This window comes from Talpa occidentalis, unplaced genomic scaffold (assembly GCF_014898055.3).
Source record: "Talpa occidentalis isolate TD23 unplaced genomic scaffold, MPIMG_talOcc4v2.1 talOcc4.10, whole genome shotgun sequence".
In the NCBI taxonomy this organism is placed as follows: domain Eukaryota; kingdom Metazoa; phylum Chordata; class Mammalia; order Eulipotyphla; family Talpidae; genus Talpa; species Talpa occidentalis.
Genome location: NW_023600993.1, coordinates 38,411,796 through 38,432,834, shown reverse-complemented (window position 1 = coordinate 38,432,834; position 21,039 = coordinate 38,411,796). Strand labels below are relative to the sequence as shown.

At 44.5% G+C, this 21,039-nt stretch overlaps 1 protein-coding gene across 1 annotated transcript in view; it reads right to left on the bottom strand.

The window, feature by feature from the left end:
* Positions 1-21,039, bottom strand: part of CACNA2D3 (calcium voltage-gated channel auxiliary subunit alpha2delta 3) — an 807,400-nt gene that overhangs the window by 388,174 nt on the left and 398,187 nt on the right. Inside the window, 2 exon segments of the mRNA XM_054694676.1 lie at positions 7,565-7,678; positions 17,426-17,515. Of these exon segments, the coding sequence (XP_054550651.1) occupies positions 7,565-7,678; positions 17,426-17,515 (204 nt within the window).

Genomic DNA, 21,039 nt, shown 5'->3' with positions numbered 1-21,039 from the left:
GCCCCTACCCAGAGCGCGGGCAGAGAAATAACACTCACGACGGCAGGGAAGGTGCCCAAGCAGCTGTCTTCAGCCCCTGACATGAAGTGATTTTTCAATGGCTGGCAGCAGCCACACATCAGTGGGCCTCAATCCTAACTTGTCTCATCATATTCTTTTTGCCGTACTCACAAGATGTCTAATACCAGCAGAAGTAATTAAAAATAAACCCAGAGACAGCGAACCATTTCAACTCTCCCTTCAGCATCAGGGAAGGCCTGCATGAGCTCTCACCACGGTGACTGAAAATGCCTTTTCCTGTCATACCGTTGACTGACCAGAAGAAATGAATGTTCTTGCGCTTTTCCTAAGACAGCTTTAGAATTTATCACCCTTGAAAAAAACACAGCAACGGCACAAACTCAACCGAAACTTTCAAACCAATAAGTGACTCCAGTCAGGGAGGAAGACAGAGCAAGATGGAAGGGAGAGAGGGAGCAGAGAAGTTAAACCACCCAATTGAGACCCCAAATAAAACAGCAGTAAAAAACAGGTACATCTTGAAGTAGTCACAGGAAGTACCCCCACTTCCACCCACCACCACTGAAATCAGAGCAGCCCAGCCCATACCTCAGAGACAATTCCCCATGCTGTAGTCACACAGCACTTCTGAAAACAATCCACTCACGCCTCTCCCCCCACCAACCTGCTCAAGAGCCTCCCATGGCTCCCCATTACCCTGACCTCACTCCCAATTCCTTGTGTCCATCAAAGGCCTAGGGTGCTGACCCCTGCCTATCCAGCCAGCCTCCCCCAGGCCCTCTGTTCTTGTTGCCCACCAGGCTTCAGAAAAAGAAAATGCTTTGCTAAATCATTAAGAGAAGGGAACAATGTAGTTTAGGGAGAGAAAAGAAAACACAAGAAAATTCCTTCCAAATTGCTAAGACTATTTAAGGGTTGAGTTCTTAGAAGGATAAACCCTGACTCAGCTCAGAAACTCTGCTCCCCAGAGTGGCACATACCCCATGGAAGGATGAGGAGAGAGGGATTCTTGAGTTTTCCAAAGCCACCAGGGCAGAGCTAAGCCTTTCAGTGTCTCTGGGGCCAGTAGGACACAGGTTTCAGCTTTCAAATTATGCCACAGGAGGGAGGCCTGAGGTCAAACCCCTAAGAAAACCCCTTCTTGGAGATATATGTGAGCTTGTGTCAACCAGCTCAAAGCACAGACTTCCAACAATGTTTCCAAAGAGTTCCAAATGTGCTATGTAAACAAGGGCTTCCCTTTCTCCCCAAACTGCTGGTGTCCCGCCCCGCTCCCTGTCCCAGTCCCACCAAACCACCAAGACTATGCAAGAAACTGGACCCTCGTTGTTTCTCCAAGGGCCTCATGGTCACCACCCCCAGTTTGGTTCTGAAGGTCAGTAATAAGAAAGCACAGTGCACCCACCCCTGAAACTGCATCCACCTTTGAAGTTCTTCAGTTCTTTTAGAAGAGGACAATCACTTAGTTTCACCCAGACAGCCTTAAACTGAGGCCACACAGTTTCCCTTCCTCTTGCTCTCTGCCTGCACCCCGAACTCAGATGATCTCAGATTCTGTATCCACCCTACACACACACACACACACGCCAAAGCAATGACCTTACTGACTTTCTTGCTGACAATGTATGAAGTATAGACAGCTCTCCCTGTAACCTATGGTTATTTGGTTTTGCTTTTGCCCTCAAAATGTCCACTCCTGGTGAAGGATACAGCATCAGCATTCCCTGTGCTGGGGCAGTCATTTCAGCACCAGTCTCGTTACAGAATCTGAATCAGTTAAATACTCTCTTGCTGCCTCACTTTCCTTGCTTGCGTAAAGGGGATGATAATAATAGTCCCCCACTCTTGGGCTACTGTGTGAACTTCATGCAACTGAAACATTTACAAGGGTACAGTGCTCAGCATTCAGAAAGAACTAGAAAAGTGCCACGGTTTGGGGAGAGACACCTACACATCGAGAGAAGGATTTGCCATAAAGTTTGCCATCAAGTTTCCCACCCCTTCCACCAGCTATCATGAGGCTAGTCTAGCAGTTTCTTCAAATAGAAAAAGCAATGGTAAGGTAAAGAGAAATCGCCACTATCTTCTTCTGTTGAATCCAGGCAATTCATATAATTCTTCCTTTAGATCAGGAGTTGGAAAACATATTCTAAAAGGGCCAGACAGTAAGTATTTCAGGTTTGGTGGATCCGATGGAGTCTGTCACAACCATTCAACTCTGCAGTCAGCCAGATAACATATAAACAAAGGACATGGATGTGCGGCAATAATACTTTACTGATAGGCAATAACAATTGAATTTAATAAAGTTTTGGGGCAGCTCTCCTGCCCACCTGACTATGCAGGTACCTCTCTTTTTCTTCCTCTTTTTCCTAATAAACCTAGCCTTTTTAAATGTTTGTATATATGTGTGTGTGCATAATACATATATAATTTTTTTATATCTCGTGAAACAGCTTTTCCTTGGATTTTGTTTGTTGAACATTAAAAAATGTAAAAATATGGTCTCCCCGGTGGCGCAGCGGTTGAGCGCTGGGTTGTGAAGCTACCCGCAGCCTCTGCAGTGCTGGTTCGATCCCTGGCTGCTCCCCGGCCACCAGAGGAGGGTCCCACATGGCGCGCAGACCTCTCCTGCCGCCCGCTGCTCCCCTCAGCAGTGTACTTCGGTCCTTCTGCCTGCTCTGCTCCCTGCTCTGGCTCCGGTGAATTCTCTCGCCCTCCCGCGCTTCTGACTGTACCCAGTGCTTGTATAAATAATAAATAAATAAATCTTTTTAAAAAATGTAAAAATAATAGTCACTCACCATTGACTTACCTATCCAGTTATTGCAACTCTGCCTCGTGCATTGGGGAAGGAGTGAAAAAAAACAACTTCATGATTTTTTTTTAGTTCATTTGGAGAAGCAGCTACATAGATGGCAGGGCTGACCATTTTTCTGATTTAAATGTAGGCAGCTTTATTTCTTGAGCAGATCCTACACTGAGTCCCTTTATGGTGAGGGGTTCATATTTTATTCCAAGTGCATAAGAGCTGTCATTAAGTCACTACCGAGGGATATTATGCAAAAGTAAATGGTATCCAATAAATAAATAAATAGCTCCTCATTTCTGCTTTCAGAAATAAAATGCTGGCAAGGGACGCATGCTTGGGCGGTCCTGATGCTGCCATCAGAGCCTCAGAGTTAAATCACCAACACTCCATTCCTCCTTCCAGTTCATTCTAAAGTGTTTTATTAAGCAGTTTCCTTGAACGCGACCCTGGTTAGTAGTCACTTAGAAACAAATGGCACCCATAAGTGCTCCCCTTGCCTCCTCCTCACCTCCTTTGGCCTTTTCCTTCTTGGAACCCAGCTGTCACATAGTCAGGAAGTCTGGGTTAAAATAACTAAGGAGAAAAGATTCACAGGATGATCCTGGAGGGCTAGAGACCCTCTAGGACAGAGATGGTGGGGAGGCTAAAAAGGAGGCCCAAAAACTCCCAGCTGCCTGCAGCTTCACCAGAAACCCCACCTGACATCATGTGGTGCAGCACCCCCACCCAGTAAACCCACAGAATGGCAAGAGAGAATAAATTATTTTATGCTCTAGGTTCGTGGATGTTTTATAGCATTGCTAAAATAAGATTTTCTTTCCTTTCTCCCGTCTCTGTCCTTCTTTTGGTAAGTTTTCTTTTGCTGCATAATAAGGTTGTGCAAATGTGCTTAAATGCAGCACATATATTACGCTATAGTTTCTATGGGCCAGGATGAACTGGGTTTTTTGTTCATGGTCCAAAAGGTTGCAGACAAGATGCTGTGTGGGATGTGTTTTCATCTGGAGGCTGGACTGAGGAAGAGTCTGACAACTAAGCTCATTCAAATAGTTGGGAGAATTCTTTTTATTGTGGTTATATATTCAAGGGACGGGGTTTACACTGGCTGTCATTGGAGGCCATCTTCAGGTCCCAGAGGCTGCTCAGTTCCTCACCTCATAGATGTCTTTAAAAGGTTGGAATCATGAGATTACCCAAAGACTCTATGCCAAGCTTGTCTGCTGGGCTGAGACATGGCACATGGCAATGGAACTGCCCAGAGATAGATAATTTGTCCTCAAACACTTGTCAAACCCATGAAAGTGAGACAGACCCAGAGAAACTATGGTACTGGACACAAGGCTATCCCTCCTTCATGACAGTTCTGAAGGAGTCTGAAGGTTAGGGCTCAGGAAAAGACAAGAGAGTCTCTGGTAGAAGGGCAGACCCAAGAGAAAGGGACAGTCCTCCAGAAGGTGGGTAATACAGTCCTGCCTGGGAGTCAGCAGGTGCCTGTTCATCTAGAGGAGCATCCAAAATTTTACATCTGTGAGCATGTGAAGCACAGGAGTGAAGTGGGCTGGGTGGAAATAACAGAGAACTATCAAGAAGATCATGCTGCTGCCACCAAATGGGGCAGCTATTTCCCACTTCGAAGGGCCAACCATACCCCTTTATGGAGAGAAACCAAAACTTTAAATTTTATGTGCTATCTTCAGATTTTTAAATGACAATCAGTAATTGATAATTTCTCAAACAAAGTGTGGGCAACTAAGACAGTATCTGTGCACTGGGTTTGACTAAGGGGACAGGTCCTTGGAAAGGGACAGAGAAGAGGCAAAATCAACTGAATCACCAAAACCTGGTCTGTGGGCCACTTCTCACAGCAGTAGTTCCCAGATGCCATTCCCCCACAGCAACACCCACTTCATCTGGTATTAGAAATGCATACTCGACGGCCTCACTCAGCCCTACTGAATCAGAAACCCAGGGGTGGGCAAGCAACCTGGGTCCACACCTGCCCGCAGAGGATTCTGATGCTCACTCAAGTCTGAGAGCCACTTGAGCTCTTGTGGGGATCAGATGTCTGATCATCTTTTCTCTCTCCCAAACCCATTGCCCTTTCTACGATCTTGAAGATCTCTAGCTACAGCATGACACAGCCCTTTCCTAAACACCTAATGTTCAAAATAATGGAGAAAGACATACTCTTAGACATTGAGTGTCATCTCTATGACACAGCGCCAAATCACACAAATAACACTGGGGTTTTGCACAAGGTTGTTATCTGCACCTTCACAAGGAAGCTCATAAAGAAGTGTGTATGTGTGTGTGTGTGTGTGTGTGTGTGTGTGAATGCCTTGGAAGTCCCCAGCATGGGCAGGAGGGAATGGAGCCCACAGTTGACTCTCAGTCCTAGAAAAATAACACTCTTGCTACAGGAAAACAACAACAACAACAACTCTACTTCTGCTTGATAATACTTTCTAAGTAAATGAAACTGCTTTGGTGAGGCTGAAACTTCCAAGACCCAGTTTTCAACTAATCCAGAAAGCACCTGGCTTAAAGTCATATTGCTCCTTTAGAATGATATGCTTTTTCATGTCTTGTCTGAAGAGTTAAGACTTAGCAGCCCTCATACCATGCCTCTCCCTGCAAGTGAGGGCAGGATGTTCAATACCAATATTCCTGGCCATCTGCAGCCCATTGGGTATTATCAGCAGGAAGGATTTACCTGATATAGCACATGAGACCCATAAGACAACACATTTGGTGTCCGTGGAAATGCTTCCTAAAAGGCCTTTTCACTTATTTATTTAAGCTGGTCTTAAATAGTGCAAAATACGCTTCCACATGCTGTGAGATACAGTATCCGTGAACATTCTATCTGACCACAAAACGCCCATGGCCCTACTCACATGTTCTAGTGCTGTGGTCACCCTCATAGCACCTGTCCCTCAGTCACTCCTCAGGGATGTGCGTTAGTTCCACCCATGAGCCCAGCCCTGTGCTGTGTGAGCCCAGCTGCAGGAAGGTAGCTGTATCCTGCACAAGCCCCGCATCGAATCACAAGCATTTATTTTTTTAATTTTTTAAAGATTTATTTATTTATTTATACAAGCACTGGGTATAGTCAGAAGTGCGGGAGGGTGAGAGAATTCACCAGAGCCAGAGCGGGGAGCAGAACAAGCAGACTGACGAAGAAGTACACTGCTGAGGGGCGCAGCGGGCGCCACAGGATCGAACCAGCGCTGCAGAGGCTGCGGGCAGCTTTGCAGCCCAGCACTCATCCACTGCGCCACCAGGGAGGCCCATCACAAGCATTTATAAGGAACTCATTCTAGCCTCTACCTACCCCTGAAAGTCATCCCCCAAAATGCTGCCAACATTTAAAACCACCTTGTCTGACAGTGAACCCCTATCTTATTCAAGCCTTGGGTCCTAAAATCAGTGCATTTCACCAGTTTTATTTTGGGCTATCCCTGAGGCAGGTGCCACGGCAGAAGCCCACACTCCCTCAGGCAGCCCAGCCCAGCGAGCTTCACCTTCAGCTCCAGAGTGACAGCTGTTTCTAAGGTTGAGCACTGAGGGGAGGAGCTGGCATTCCACACTGCAGGTATCCTTAAGCCACACTTCATGAGGTGAGATGTCCATTAATAGAGACAGGTAGGGACCAGGAACGGCTAAAGGAAAGTGAACTACACCTCACACTCCCAGCATGTAGGAGGTACATGCTGTCTGGATACAGCTGAGGCAACAGCTGCCACCTGTTGGCTGTTTCTTTTTTACTATGTTTGTAGGGTTAGCTCCGCTCCCAGAAATCAAATATACAAAGTAGGAAAAGCAGGACAGACTTGGCTTAGATGGTCTCAGTTACCTACAGACACAGTCAGAATAATGTTACTGACACACGGTATTGGAAGGTCCCCGAGGGTAATACCCTCTCTAACTGACCTCCTTTACCTGCTAAAATGCCTTCAGTTAGGTGATAACGTGATCACCTACTGCCAAACTGCTGATCGGTACCCACTTGAGGAACTTCTTAAGAACATGGACTGCTGGACTATATTCTCAGCGAGTTTGTATCTGTAGGTGTGGAGTAAGTTACAGGTAGCTATAATTTAAAATATCTTCCCAGGGTATTCAAACTAGTTAATAATTTTAAGAAACTATGGGTTAAGAACTCAAAAGGCAAAAAAAAAAAAAAAAAAAAAAAACTCAAAAGGCACCAAAAATTATAATATCTGTCACATGGAAGCGTCAGATAAATGTCAACTAGGAAAGCAAGGAAATAATTAGAATAGAGAACGGATAAACCTTGACTAGGATGTGGAGCAGCATCGGGCATGGAGAGAAGGTCTCAGTGGCAATGAGGGCCCAGGAAGGAACTACAGCAACACTAAGGAGACAGTGACCTCACCATTCTGCAGATATTGGGCCCACAGGCAGCAAGGGCTGCATAGAAAACAAAACCAGGAGAACGGACCCCAACATGGATGAAGCACAGTTCTTGGTGCATCTTTTCACTGAATATACTCAGTATGTCTTTATGGGTTTTCTTCTCTTCTCCAAAAAAGTATCATTTTGAAAACAAGGAAAGCCATGCCATTCAGTTTTGGGTCAAGAAAAAAAACAAACAAACAAAAAACACAAGGCTGAGAAACCAGAGGGCACTATGCGATTAAGTGCGCATGGGCCACTTACCCGTGGACAGTCTGGAGTTTGCCATTCGACAGCATCACCTCAACTTACCTTTCGATCAGGCCAATTGTATTTTGCAAAGATGGTATCATAGGTGTCCACTGCTCCGTCAGTGATGAGCATGATGGCCTGGCTACAGATACTCCCTTGTCCTGTGTGGTTGAACTGTGGAAAGAAGTGAATTCAAACTGAAACACACATCAGAGGGTTCTGCATATTCAGGAGACTCCAGAGTCATGTGGTTGTGGGGTTGGAAAGCTCCTGAAGAACAAAGGCTTTGTGTGCACCCACCAAAACCAGGCCTACGCAAGAATCGCCTGAATAGCCACATTTGTCCTGACAAAGTAGGTCCAAGTAGGGACACAGAAGAAATTTAAGAACACACATGGAGTCCAGGACATGACCTCTCTCAATTTCAAGCATAGACAGCACTTCTGAACAAAGTGGAGTTGGCACAACATTTTAGGAACACGTTACAAGGGTAGCAGGATATGTACAGGGCAAGTCACATCGTTATCAAAACCTGAATGAATCTGATTGAAAGGGTCTGATGGGTATAGGCTATACTATAATAAGATCCAAGTAGGTTTGGGATACATGGAGCATAAAATCAACAACAAGCCAATTTGGAATAGAAGCCCCTAAACACTTTTAAAAAAGATTGATTTATTTATGCATGCAAGAGCTGGGGTATAGGCCAGAGGTGTGAGAAGATTCATCAGAGACAGAGTGGGGAGCAGAACAGGTGGGTCTACTGAAATACACTGCTGGGGGGAGCAGCAGGCAAGGGAGGAGAGATCTGCTGTGCCATGTGGGTCACCTCCCTGGCTGGGGATAGAACTTGTGCTGCAGTGGTTGCAGACAGCTTCAGAGTGCTGCAACTTAACCCCTTGTACCACAAGGGAGGCCCCAAGACACACTTTTTAGGGTTGTTTAAACTATAGCATGTAACATTATATATTAGTTTATGTACGTTAGCACATTTAGCATGCTGAAGTTTTAAGGTTGTGGCTTGCTGGTGTGCAAAATCCAAAATTTCATAAACTTTAAGTTTTACGCGACATTTTATAAGTTCCCAACCTCTGTGAGTGGGTGACCAGAGGGGTTTCCAGAGCTTCCAGTCCTCCCCTTGAATTAAGAATTAAGAAGGCAGAATTAAGAAGGCAGAATTCTCTGGATGAGTGCTATTAATGCTATAATTCAAAGCAGTATCATGTCCTTTAACAACCCTACAGTTACATGACAATAGCAAGGAATGAGAGACACACAAAAAGTCTTTATACCTTGGTATTGGAAACACCTACCCTTACATCTACAAAGTTTATTCATTTATTCTAAAACTAAGTGCCCAAACAATGCAGGGTATAAAGCATACAAAAAATTCCTTCCTCATGTAGTTTATATTCTATTTGGGGAGACATATAAAAATAAATATGTAAATTATGGCTCATGTTTGATAATGATGATGCTGAGAGGTTAAAGAAAGAAGAAAGGGGGGATAAGAAATGGGGAGGGGCAAGTTTAGGAAAGAGTATTCAGAAAAGACCCCATAAGGTGACATTTAGGAGGTGAGTTTCTGAGGAAGGACATTCCAGGGAGAGCAAACAGCGTGCAGAGGTACAGATGGGGTGATGTACCTGCTGCTGCTGACACTTGGGAAGGATGAAGGCTGCTCTTGGATTTGTTGCTGGCTCCTAGTGAACAGATAGCTAATTAAGCATTCAAGATGAGATTTTAACGCTCAGTCTGTGCACTTAAAATTCTTATGTGCAGCTTCAAGTTGCAGTAACTTGAGAGAAGATTTCAATAGGCAGCAAGGAGGGAAGGACTAATAGATGTATAGGTGGGTGGTTGGGTGTGTGGATGGTTGGGTGTGTGGATGGATGGATGGATGGATGGATGGATGGATGGATGGATGGATGTATAAATGGTTGGATTTGCAGGTGGATGAATGAACAAAATGAGTGAATTGCCTTGGTTATATTGGGATAGAGAAACATCAACTCAAAAACATATATTGGGTACCATATTATAGTGGAATAAACTCAGTCCCATCCCAGCACCACAAGTTGTGTGCCTGACATAAGTGATCCTTCTTGAATGTCCATTTTTGCATTTATAAGATGGGAATAACATCCTTACATGACTGTGAGAACACAAATTGAATGTACATTATGTTAAGCTATAAGTATGAACTTGATCTTTTCTAGCCTCTAAGATTAGTACAGCCATTATCCTCATTACAAGTGGGGAAACAGAGAATTCAGCTGACTTGCCCAAGATACACATCTGCTGTCATCGCCTGGATTTGAACCTAGGCAGTGTAGCTCTGGCACCTACTCCTTGACTCAACATGTTCTACTGCTTCCCAATAATGAGATGAAAGTTCTTGAGCAGGTCACCACCCTGAGAGCGAATGAATGCTCTTTACAATTTCTGTCCTAGATACTTCTTGACTTTAGTCCTGGACCTGACAGCCACCCTGCAACTCAGATGGACGGGTGCCCTTGAACTAAACAGCATACAAAACCCATGATAAACTACTGAAAATTAAAGCCATCACACCACAAAACTTTGCACAAACTACAATTCTACAATCTTTTAAAAAATATTTTTAAAGAAAAACTAAACAGAAAAGTAAAACAAAGCACTGCCACCATCCTGCCTCTGATGAGAGGCAGAAAGCACACAGGTGAATGTAATTCCAGCAATGGTTGGGGCTGGGGGTGTGGGGAGGAAGCCTCTGGCCTCTCTGGCCTCTGATCTTTTGTTTTTACTGATATGACTTACCACTGCAGAAATTCTTGCCCAGGAAGAGAAAAACTGCTTATAAATAACTTTATTGCTTATTCCAGGTTCTTCCTAAAAGTCCCGTCGCTTCTTTCACAGAATTCATAGAATGACAATATATATTCTGAAGGCCTGAGCTCAAGATCTTCCCCTTGCTATGTCCACTAATCTTAAACTGCAATATTAAGATTTTTTTAGTTATTCTTAACCTAGTCTCTTCCCTCTCTTTCAGCAGTAAGGACCCACCTTCAGACAGGTATCATAACCTCAATAAAAATCCTGACTCTGACCTTTCTACTCTGAGGCCGTAGTAAGATTCTTTCATCATAGTGTATTTTCTTCCTTACTGCAGTAAGGTAAAACAGACTTGTAGCCTTGTCTTAGCAACAGGCTGTTCTGGGGATATTTGAGGAAGACTGTATCCAACACAGCCTACACATCATTGACTAAAAGCAGCAGCAGGCTACTGAATAAAAGAGATCTGGGTTTCAGGTCACAGAGACTGCAAAAGGGAAGCCAACTGGGACACCATGGGGTGCTTGTTCATGCAACCACTTGAAAACATCCTGGAAAACTCTGCAAGCAAGAGGCGAGAAAGAGGGAAATGAAGATATCCGAATAATGTAGATTGGAAGAGGGGGCTACGGAGCTGTTTATTTAAAAACATAATTTTCCTCTCTGCCTATGTCACAGTATTCTCTGCAGCAATCTGCAGTTGGAGAATTTTAGAGAATGCAATTAAATTCAAATGCTTTGATGAGTAATATCTCTTCTCTTCATATTTGTCTAGAACTTTTTTTTATTGAATAGCGACAGTGATGAAAGTGTTTTCCATAATAATAACAATGACAAGAGCCTGATGATGAACTACAATTAGCTCAGTGATTCATCAGTTAGCAGTGAAAATTTCAATGCATCCTGACATTTAGAGCATTTGGTTGTGATTAACAGTCTTTGAAATGTCACCGAATTTTATTTAATTGGCTAAGAAAAATTTTTAAAAGGTAATCACTGCAAAGATCACATTCATCGCCAAAAAAGATAATTGCAGTTGTCACATGACAAGGTAGATGTTAAATACTGTAGCAAACTGGCTCTGTGTTCTTAGGAAACCTAATGAATACAGCAGAGATCAATAGCTGGAAGGGTCTTAGAAGTTTATTTGAATGTTCCTTTTAAAGTGGTTCTTACAACAACTGCAAGGCTTTAAGTCATCTGAGCAAATGCTGAAACTGAAATGCAGGTAATTGCAAAACAGAATTAACTCCATTTAGTATAGTAACCCCTGAACCATTCTTTGCTCCAGCCACACCCCAATTTCAATTCTGTGTGTCTGTGTGTGTGAGTGAGAGAGAGAGAGACAGAGACAGAGAGAGACAGAGACAGAGAGAGACAGAGACAGAGACAGAGAGAAAGAGAAAGAGAAAATTTTGTGTTACAGAAGTGGCTTTTTTTTTTTTTTGAAAGTAGAAAAAATGTTAATATTTTTAACTACGATGGTATCTACTTTGACAATGTTTAAGTCAAAATGTCAACCAACATGAAAACTTTTTTTTTTCCTTCAGAGCATGTAAGAAAGAAATGAGAAATACAGTCCTTTAAGTAAAAACAAGAAGCTTGAATTCAGTTATATTAGATTCCATAGGGAATAACAAGAGCCAAGGAAGAAAGGCAAGAAGTTCATGAAACAGAAGAGAATATTCAGATACAAATCTACAGAGTAGAAAATAAGGGGGTTGTAATTGTATGGGGAATATAAAAATAAAATGTAAATAAAAAAATAAATTTAGATGTAGAGATTTTATTCAAAATGAATATTTCTGGTAGAAAAATATTTTATTTTTAAAAATACTGCTAATAAAATACCTAACTCTGGGAGAAAAATGAAGCTGGATTCCAAATTTATACGAATGAACTAACCATCTAAACATCTAATCTATACAGAAGTGGCTTTTTATTTCACATTGGCTTGCAAAGGCAGGCATAATACACAGGAAGAGAATTATATCACTTAAAGGTCATATTGATGAAGTGGAAAATAGCTAGAGTTTCATTTTCATGGGAGATTAACCATCCTTGTGTTTTTCAAAGTACTAGACTATGTGAAAGCCCAATGGCAAGAGATGGGCTAGAAATGTTTCTCTCTATGGGATAAATGTGCACTCAAAAGAATATGGTGCTAACTGTCAATCAATCTCAAGCAGGGACATTTTGTAACATTTATTGTTCTTTCCCTTTAATGCTTTCCCAGATTTACATTCAGCCATCAGATTTTCCGATTGGCCAAACCCCGAAGGGTTTTTACCATGAAGGCAAAGCAGGGAGGTGTGTGGAAGGTTTCTGTGGCTCAGAGATACCTCTCTCACCTGGATTCAAGGGGATTTCTCTGGATCTTCGAGGTGTTGGGAGTATAAACATATGGTCATAGAGTATGCAAAGATAGTATGTCTGAAGGTGTATTCAGTGAGCTCCAACTTTTACAAGACCTTAATGCTGAGCTTACATGATACAGGGTCACAGAGTCCACGAGCTTGAGTACTGGCAGGAACATATTCTGAGAAGCCTGTTCACTGTGCTGCTTGCCAAGAACTCTTATAGGCAGCAGAGGTTGTGAGGCTCCAAAAGGAGGCCAGCATCTCCTCACCTTGACACATCATCCATGGTGGAGTACCTTGGCTGACCAGCATCAACTGGGGCGCAGTGGGAAACACTGCCTTTCAGAGAACACAACTGAGAAGTGGGAGGGGCAGAGAAGGTAGCGGGGAAGGGCAAAGGGAGCAGAAGGTGAACAGAAACAGATATTCCTGAGGACTTGGGCAGGGACTTGCACCAAAATGTCAAAAGGCAGAGCTGCTTCTAGATTCCAAGCAGCCTGGCAAGACGAGGCTGTCCAGGGTCTCCATGGTCCTGGAGGGGCCTCTCCTACCCCACTGCTGAGAGCGAGCCAGGCACCGTTGTCATGCTGAGTTCTCATCCAGCCAGGGTATGAGATATGCAGCCTCCTGTGGCCCCCTAAGAGGCTTAATGCTCCACTGTTGCTCTTAAACTTAACTTTGCACAAGGAGCATGCATTTTCATTTTGTTGTGAGCCTTGCAGATGATGTGGCCAGTGCTGAGTCTATTCCTATCTCAGCCCAGCCTCCCTGACTATGAGACCATGAGTATAGCCACACGGCTAGCACTTCCTAACTCTCGTGTCTTCACCATCTTAGCCAGAGAGATGGAACAACAAAAGTGCACTGCAGCAGCCTCCAACCGCTAGACTTTTGAAATAAAAAGTGAGCAAATGTTCACATTGTGATGAATTCTCTCAATATTACCACCTAGAAAGAACATGCTGAGAAGCAGGGTTTGGCACCTCTACCTGAGAAGGTGCCCACTGAGGTTCCCATGAGAATTTAAAGAGGGAGGTTAGCCCTTTGCTTGGGACAGTTAGATTTCTAAATTAATAATAAGTTGTTAACAAGAATGTGTTATCCCAAATGCTAAGTCTTACATGAATGTGAACGATGTAACAGGTTACCTTGGAGCAAGGGGAGAGGAAATGACCTCGGGTCTATGCCACCTTTTCTCCTTACTCTTCTATCCTTTGCAATCATGACATAATCACCACATGGGCTCAGGCTGAGACCTAAAGGGCCCTCTATGAACTATAGATATGACTGGTAAAAGAGAGTCCAGAAATTGGGGTCTACCCTGAGCTTGAGAGGCCAGTGTGACTGAATAGAAAAGGCTCAAGTTTGGAATCAGGTATAAGTGACCAGCACATAAGACCTGCACGAAGTGGGGTGTATGCTTACCATCTAAGCCCCCCTGCTCACCTGCAAACTCACAACAGCTGCCCCCCCACCTGGAGACTCAGGGAAGTGGGGCCCCTCAGAGCTTCTAGCTGGTTACCCCAGCTCCATTCGCTGCCTCTCTCCAATAAACTGCAGTCCCTGGACTCCCCAACAGCTTTGTCGAGGTCCATTCAAAGGAGAAAAAGGACAAAAGGGAGCAGTCAAGGCACTTGTAGCTCCTTCTCCTTTCTCTCCCTTCTGGGGCATTGCCATTTCATTTTCTTGGCAATGGCTGTGCTCCTCCATGGCACTGGCTTCCATGATTCCAGCTCTTGTGGGGAAGTCCCCTCCACAGCTCTATTCCCATCTGATGACCACAGTGAGGAGGCCCTGAAGGCCTCTCTTCCTTCTGTCGGCCTCCTGCCCGAGAGAGGAGCTATATCCCCTGGTGCAAATAACCATCTGTGGATTGTTCCATTCCCCATTTGGTGTCTCAGCTTTTCCATCCCCTTGTGACTAATTAAACTCCTGCTGTGGGAAGTGCCTAGAGTGGTTTCTATTGTTCTGCTTCTTAACATATTAACTGCTACCTCCCTGGTCCAAGTCATCACGATCTCAACTTTATCCCTGCCCCCCAAATCATTTAATGGCCTCCCTGCTATTGTCCTTGTGCTCCAACAGTTGCTTCTAACACGGCAGTTCACAAACTGCTGCCCAACTCAAGTTGAGTCACGCCGTTCTCTGCTGAGACACTTCAATGGCTTTTTATCCAACACAAAGTAAAGTCAAAGTCCTCACTGAGTCTTTACAGCTGCAGGTGATCTGGCTCCTATGGCCTTGTCCGTGTCACAGGGGCTTCTGGCTGTATATGCTAAACCTCCCTGCTTGGGGGGCTTCGTACTTGCTGTTCTCTTGCTGGAAGCTCCTTTCTGAGGATATCCACACGGCTGCTCCCTCACCTCCATCAGGTCTCTACTCCAACATCACCTCATCAGAGCTCCTTTCCCTGACCACTCTATAAAGCACTCTTCATCCCACCTGGATGATGGCACTCTGATTCTCCATGAGAATATTCTCACTTCATCTGTCTCTCTCCACCAGAACTGGAATCCGAAACTTCTGTAAGTTAGTAACATACAGTAACTGTTTTATGCTTTACAGCCTATATGATCTCTATTACAGCTAATCAACTCTGCCACTGTAGTACATAAGCAACCACAGACAAAATGTAATCAAGGTGGGAATGACCGTACCCTGATAACACACTTAGAAATACCAGGAGGCAGGCTGGCTCTGGCTCATATCCGTGGTTTGATGATGTCTGCACTAGAACATAAGGTCCAATAAAGCAGATATTTTGTCTATTCTGCTCACTGTTGTATTCCCAGTGCCTGATATTAAAAAGCAGTTAAATAAATGATACAGAACCTGACTTAAAGAGAGTCACTATTTTTTCTACACCTCCCCACTCACCCAGAATAAGGAGAACACAGGGGCAAGTTAGACGTATTGTTCTAGTTGGCAAAACTGGACACAAGGGTCAGCTGCACACTCACAATTTCCCAAGATGTTTCACAGGATCTTAACAGGTACTACTTGAGAGGGAAATCTTTGTTCAAAAAGTGTGAGATACCATCTCACACTTGTAAGAATGGCCCATATTAAAAACACTAGACACGGGCCTCCCTGGTGGCGCAGTGGTTGAGCGCTGGGTTGCGAAGCTTCCTGCAGCCTCTGCAGCGCCGGTTCGATCCCTGGCTTCTCCCCGGCCACCAGAGGAGGGTCCCACATGGCGCGCAGACCTCTCCTGCCGCCTGCTGCTCCCCTCAGCAGTGTACTTCGGTCCTTCTGCCTGCTCTGCTCCCTGCTCTGGCTCTGGTGAATTCTCTCACCCTCCCGTGCTTCTGACTGTACCCAGTGCTTGTATGTATGCATGTTTCAATCAATCAATCAATCAATCAATAAATCTTTAAAAAAAAAAAAAAACAAAACACTAGACACAAGTGCTGGCAAGGGTGTGGGGAAGAAGGAACCCTCCTACTGGTAGGAATGTAGACTGCTCCAGCCCCATTGGAAAGCAGTGTGGAGGCTCCTCAAAAGACTGAAAATGGATCTGTCATATAATACAGCAATTCCACTCCTAGGTATTTACCCAAAGGGCATGGAAATATTAATTCAAAAGGGCACCTGCACCCCTATGTTTACAGCAGCACTATTTACAATAGCTAAGCTTTGGAAACAACCCAAATGCCCAAAAATAGATGACTGGCTCAAGAAGATGTGGTATATACACAATGGAATACTACTCAGCAATCAAAAAAAATGAATGCATGCCATATGTGACAACATGAGTGAAGCTGGATGGGATTAAGCCAAAAAGAGAAAGATAAATACAGGACTGTGTCACGTATACATGGAATCTAGAGGAACCAGAAAAAAGGTCAAATACAAATACAAACTATAAAATCATTCCTTGAAAACTGACCACAGATCTGAGGCATCAAAGAGGGAGAGGGGGGCAGAGCACAATGTACCACAGTGGAGGACTAGGGGTGCTTTGGTGGTGGGAGAGCTAGGATGATCGCACCTGAGGGGAGAAATCCTACCCTGTCAAAATGTTAACAAAGATGAAAGACAACGGTACCTCCTTAATAAAAATTAAAATTTATAAAGTATGAGAAACAACAGGCGGGGTTGCTTGCTGCAGTATTTATTGTAGCCTTATACATGCAAAAATCAAAATCAACAGGCAACTATCAACCAGAGACACACTACAGCGGGGGAGAAGGGAGTCGGATTAAAACGGTGTGGGGGGGGGAATTTTACAGGGACAATAACCAAGATGAAAATGCATACACTGTACAAAAATGAAAAATGATATAAAAATACATAAAATAAAAAAACATTAAAAAAAGACCCATGCTGCAGGTCGCAGCTCTCCAGAGCCTGGATAAAAGGGGAGGATGAGGACAGCACTAATTCAACATGCCCACAGCAAAGCGTCCTTCCACTGGACTTTGCACCTGCAGAGTCGGTGAGGCACACAACGGGCATGAGACTACTCTAAGAGGAAACGGAAAGTGTCTCAGGTGGAAAGAATCTGCCTTAGAAGGTGACATCGATCACCCCCTGGCCAGACTTTCCATCAATCCTACCTAGCAGAGGGCTGTCTGACCTTGCTGGCAGGCTGGTCTGGTTCTCCAGAAGACCTGAGGGAACCAGGCTCACCTCCTCTCCCACGCCTGTGGGTGTAGCCAGCTAGCAAGGACGATGGTCCACAACTAAAACCAGCAATCCCATCAACTCTGCCAGGGACAGAAAGGCAAATCAAAGGGGAGCTTACATCGCTGAGAATGTTGAAGGCCTCGTTCAGAGCAATATCCAGCATTCCAATTCCTTTGGCAAAAAGTTTGTCCAGATGCTCCCTGAAGTGCTGAAACAACAAAGCAGAAAATCCATTAGCATCTGTCCTGTTACGTGAAACGCCAGCCTTGAGTGAACAGGGATAAGCGAAGGCAAGGCCAGTGACTCTCAGGCCCAACTGGCCACCATTTGTTTTTCTCCTTCCAAATTCAAAACAAAAACTCATTCAATGTAAAATTTACCTTGTTTATGCTGGTTTTAGGCTTTGATTACACTGTAGGGAAAAAAAATTCTGGAACTGGGGTGACATGTACTTAATTAGGCTAAAATTCCTGCTCTGCTTTCCAGTTTCGTGTTCTGTGACTCTCCTTTGCACACCCCCTACACCCCTCTTTCAGGACTCTGCATGATCCTCTCCTCTGAACCCCTCCCCATCCCCTTGGCTTCTCTGCCATGTGTTCTCCTGCCCACTTTAGGCCCTGTATAGACATCACCCCCTTCTTACCCAGAAAACCTTCCCAGACCACCCTTCTCTGAGACTGGCCCACACTGCCACGCCAAGCTCAGATCCGACCTGTACTAGCGCTCCTGGTGTGCAATTGCCTGATTCAAATCTGGCCCCACTCAAGACTGACACTCCCAAGACAGGGGTGTCTGGTTGCCTCCTCTGTCTCCACAGCAATATTTATTTGACACACGAAAGGTGCTCAGTAGCTGTCTACGGAGAGTGAGGTTTGACCGGAGAACCAGTCAAACCACCCAGCCAGGAAAAGCTTTGTGTTTCTCTTTTCTTCCTGCTCAATGTCCAAGGTCCAGCAAGATGCAAAGCTATGGCAAGCCCTCCATTGAACACTTGGTCAACAAATCCAGGCAGTTAACTGCATCCAAGGAAGAGAGAAGCTCCTGGACTGAGGGCGGGCAGGAGGGAATCAGAATAGATCAGTCTGCATTCACCAAGAACTGTCACCCTTGGGAACCTAACTTGTGAGTGAGTGGAGACCACCAAGGGCTTGTTCTCCACCAGTATCACCTTATGGGAATCCCCACACATCCCTCAGGAGAAGGAAAATGACAACATGCTCTCTGCGGCTTGCACAGAGCCTGGGCTTTAACTGGTCCCAGGTTCAGGAGGCTGTGGCCAGACCTGCCTCGACAAGTTCATTCTATTCTTCTGATGTCATTTCTGTCAACTGTATTCAATTGTGCTTTGGTCACACAAGTTTACACTGTGTTGTTATTTTTTTTTTTTTAACAACACAGCAACCCCATTTAATTTTCTTTTAATCCATGTGTAGAAAGACGCTTCAGGCAACAGTTGCTTTTATTGTTGGACACTTACAGTAAAATGTAACAACATGTCATAGAATTCTCTTCAATTCACTTTTATAACGAGGTCAGTTGTGATTTTGTTTCTCCCTGGTACAAATCTGGTCCACATATTAGCTGGAAAAAATATTTCCTCAGGTTAAGGGTTTCCAAATGATGCTGCACACGAAGGCCTCTCTCTTCATGTCTTTCTCTTTCTTCTCTCCCTCATATCTAACTCCCTTTGCTCCTACCCCATAACCTGAACCAAGTCAGTTTCATCATAGTCTTCCAGGCTGTATTTTAATTGTCATCTCCATTCTCCTCCTGGGTCTTGCCTTCTACACTACCACCTCTGGTAATGTGGCTTCCCCCAAGCACTGTTCTGTCTACTGTGACAGTCATAAGCCACGTGCAACTATTTACATTAAATTGAACTAAAATCACCCTAAATTAAAATTTCAGGTTCTCATCACACCAGTCACATTTCAAGTGCTCGAAAGTCCCACATGCCTGGTGCCTACTGCATCAGACAGTGAAGATGAAACAACATCCTCATCACTGCAGAAGTTCCTATTGGACGGTGCTGATGAGACATGGGACTGCCCTGGTTCTCCCTCCTCACCAATGGGGAGTCAGAGGAAACCCTGAGGCCTGATCTCAGTGGCTCTGTATGATTTTTTGCCTATCCAGCATGCATTCTTTTTCTGATTTTCTTTCTCCCTCAGCATCCCATACTTTATATGATATGGGTGAGGCTAGTATCTCTCTTCTGCCCTCCAAGATCAAAGGGTGGGCCCACTTTTCTTCTAATACTAATTGTGAATTCCATCTCCATCAACCAGTCAGGCATGGCCACATGACCCAACCCCTGGGCTTCAACTGAAATTGTAGGGAGGAAGCCTGCCTCTCTCCACTGTGATTGCAGGGAGGAAACTTGGGCTTCCAGCAACCTTGGGCTTCCACTACCTTGCCACTGCAGAAGAAAAGTTCACATGAATAAAGGCAATGGTCAAGCAGAACAGAGTCCACATGGAGGGGGCAAGAGAAAACCAGCATGGCTTGAGCCACGAGATGCAGGCATGGCTAGGATTCTGGGTAAGTAAACCAATCAATTTGCTTCTTTGCTAGACCTGTGTTAGTTGGATTGGGGCCACTTTATTGAAAAGACCTGTTGATCAAGACTATCACAGTGACCCTGGCTGCTGAGACATTACTCTCCCCACTAAAGCTCCCCCAGCACTGCAGTGATCTTTCTCCTCTCATTGATGCCCCCACCACCCTTTCTTAATCACCATCACCACGTTATGTGGTTTTCACACATGGTTCAAGTGCCTGTACCAGAGAGACATTCAAGACACTCATGGATATAATGGCTATTGCTTTGACTTCCCCTGGCATGGAGCAATTTGTGATTTACTGAAGATGAATCCTAACCACATGCACTCCACAGGAAGTGTCTGGGAGGGATGCAGGGACCAGGCTGACTGTCCTGTATCCACCTCGTCACTATAGACTTCTGTTTTCTAATTCCAGTTGCATCTGCTGGAAAATTCAAAATCACATTATAATCACTGTAGGTAAGCAATTGGTATACAGGCCTCATGGGCTCTGGAGGAAATAAAGCAAAACACTGAACCAGGATTTGGATTTGGGAGACTGAGTCCCAGTCCTGGTTAAACCATTTGCCAGCTATGAGTCCCTGAGACAATTAGCTCTGACTGTCAGGCATCAGTTTTGACCCCTGCAGAGAAGGTGAAGGAGGGAGAGATCTATGCCTCACACAGGCAGGAGCTGGGGTCTGAGATCCCCGGTCCCCCTCTGCCACTCACCCTCTCAGGCAGAGTCACACACTTCTTTCATCTGTGCCTTCAATTCCCTCATTGCAAAGGATATTGGGCAGACTTTTTACAATATTATAGGGGGGGGGAGTCCTCTGAAAGCATCATAATGCTCTCAGACTGTTTTAATTTCATATTTACTAAAAAAATACTTGGAAAAATTCCTACAAAACTTTATACCTCAAATACCTCCATGCCGACTTCCTGGCTTGCAACTTTACAATCAAATACACCTTGAAATGACTTATTTCACCCTTCAAGGGCCAGCTTTTATTAAATGGAGAGAGACACGTGGTTGATTTTACTGACACCAAGACCTGAGCATGTTCCAGCACGAGCTCCAGAGAGCAGAAGGTTCATGATTGCCCAAGCCAGGAAGACACTCCTCAACAGCTGTGTGCCAGAAGGTGGCCAGAATCCATTATTTTTCTAAATTAAAATAAACAAT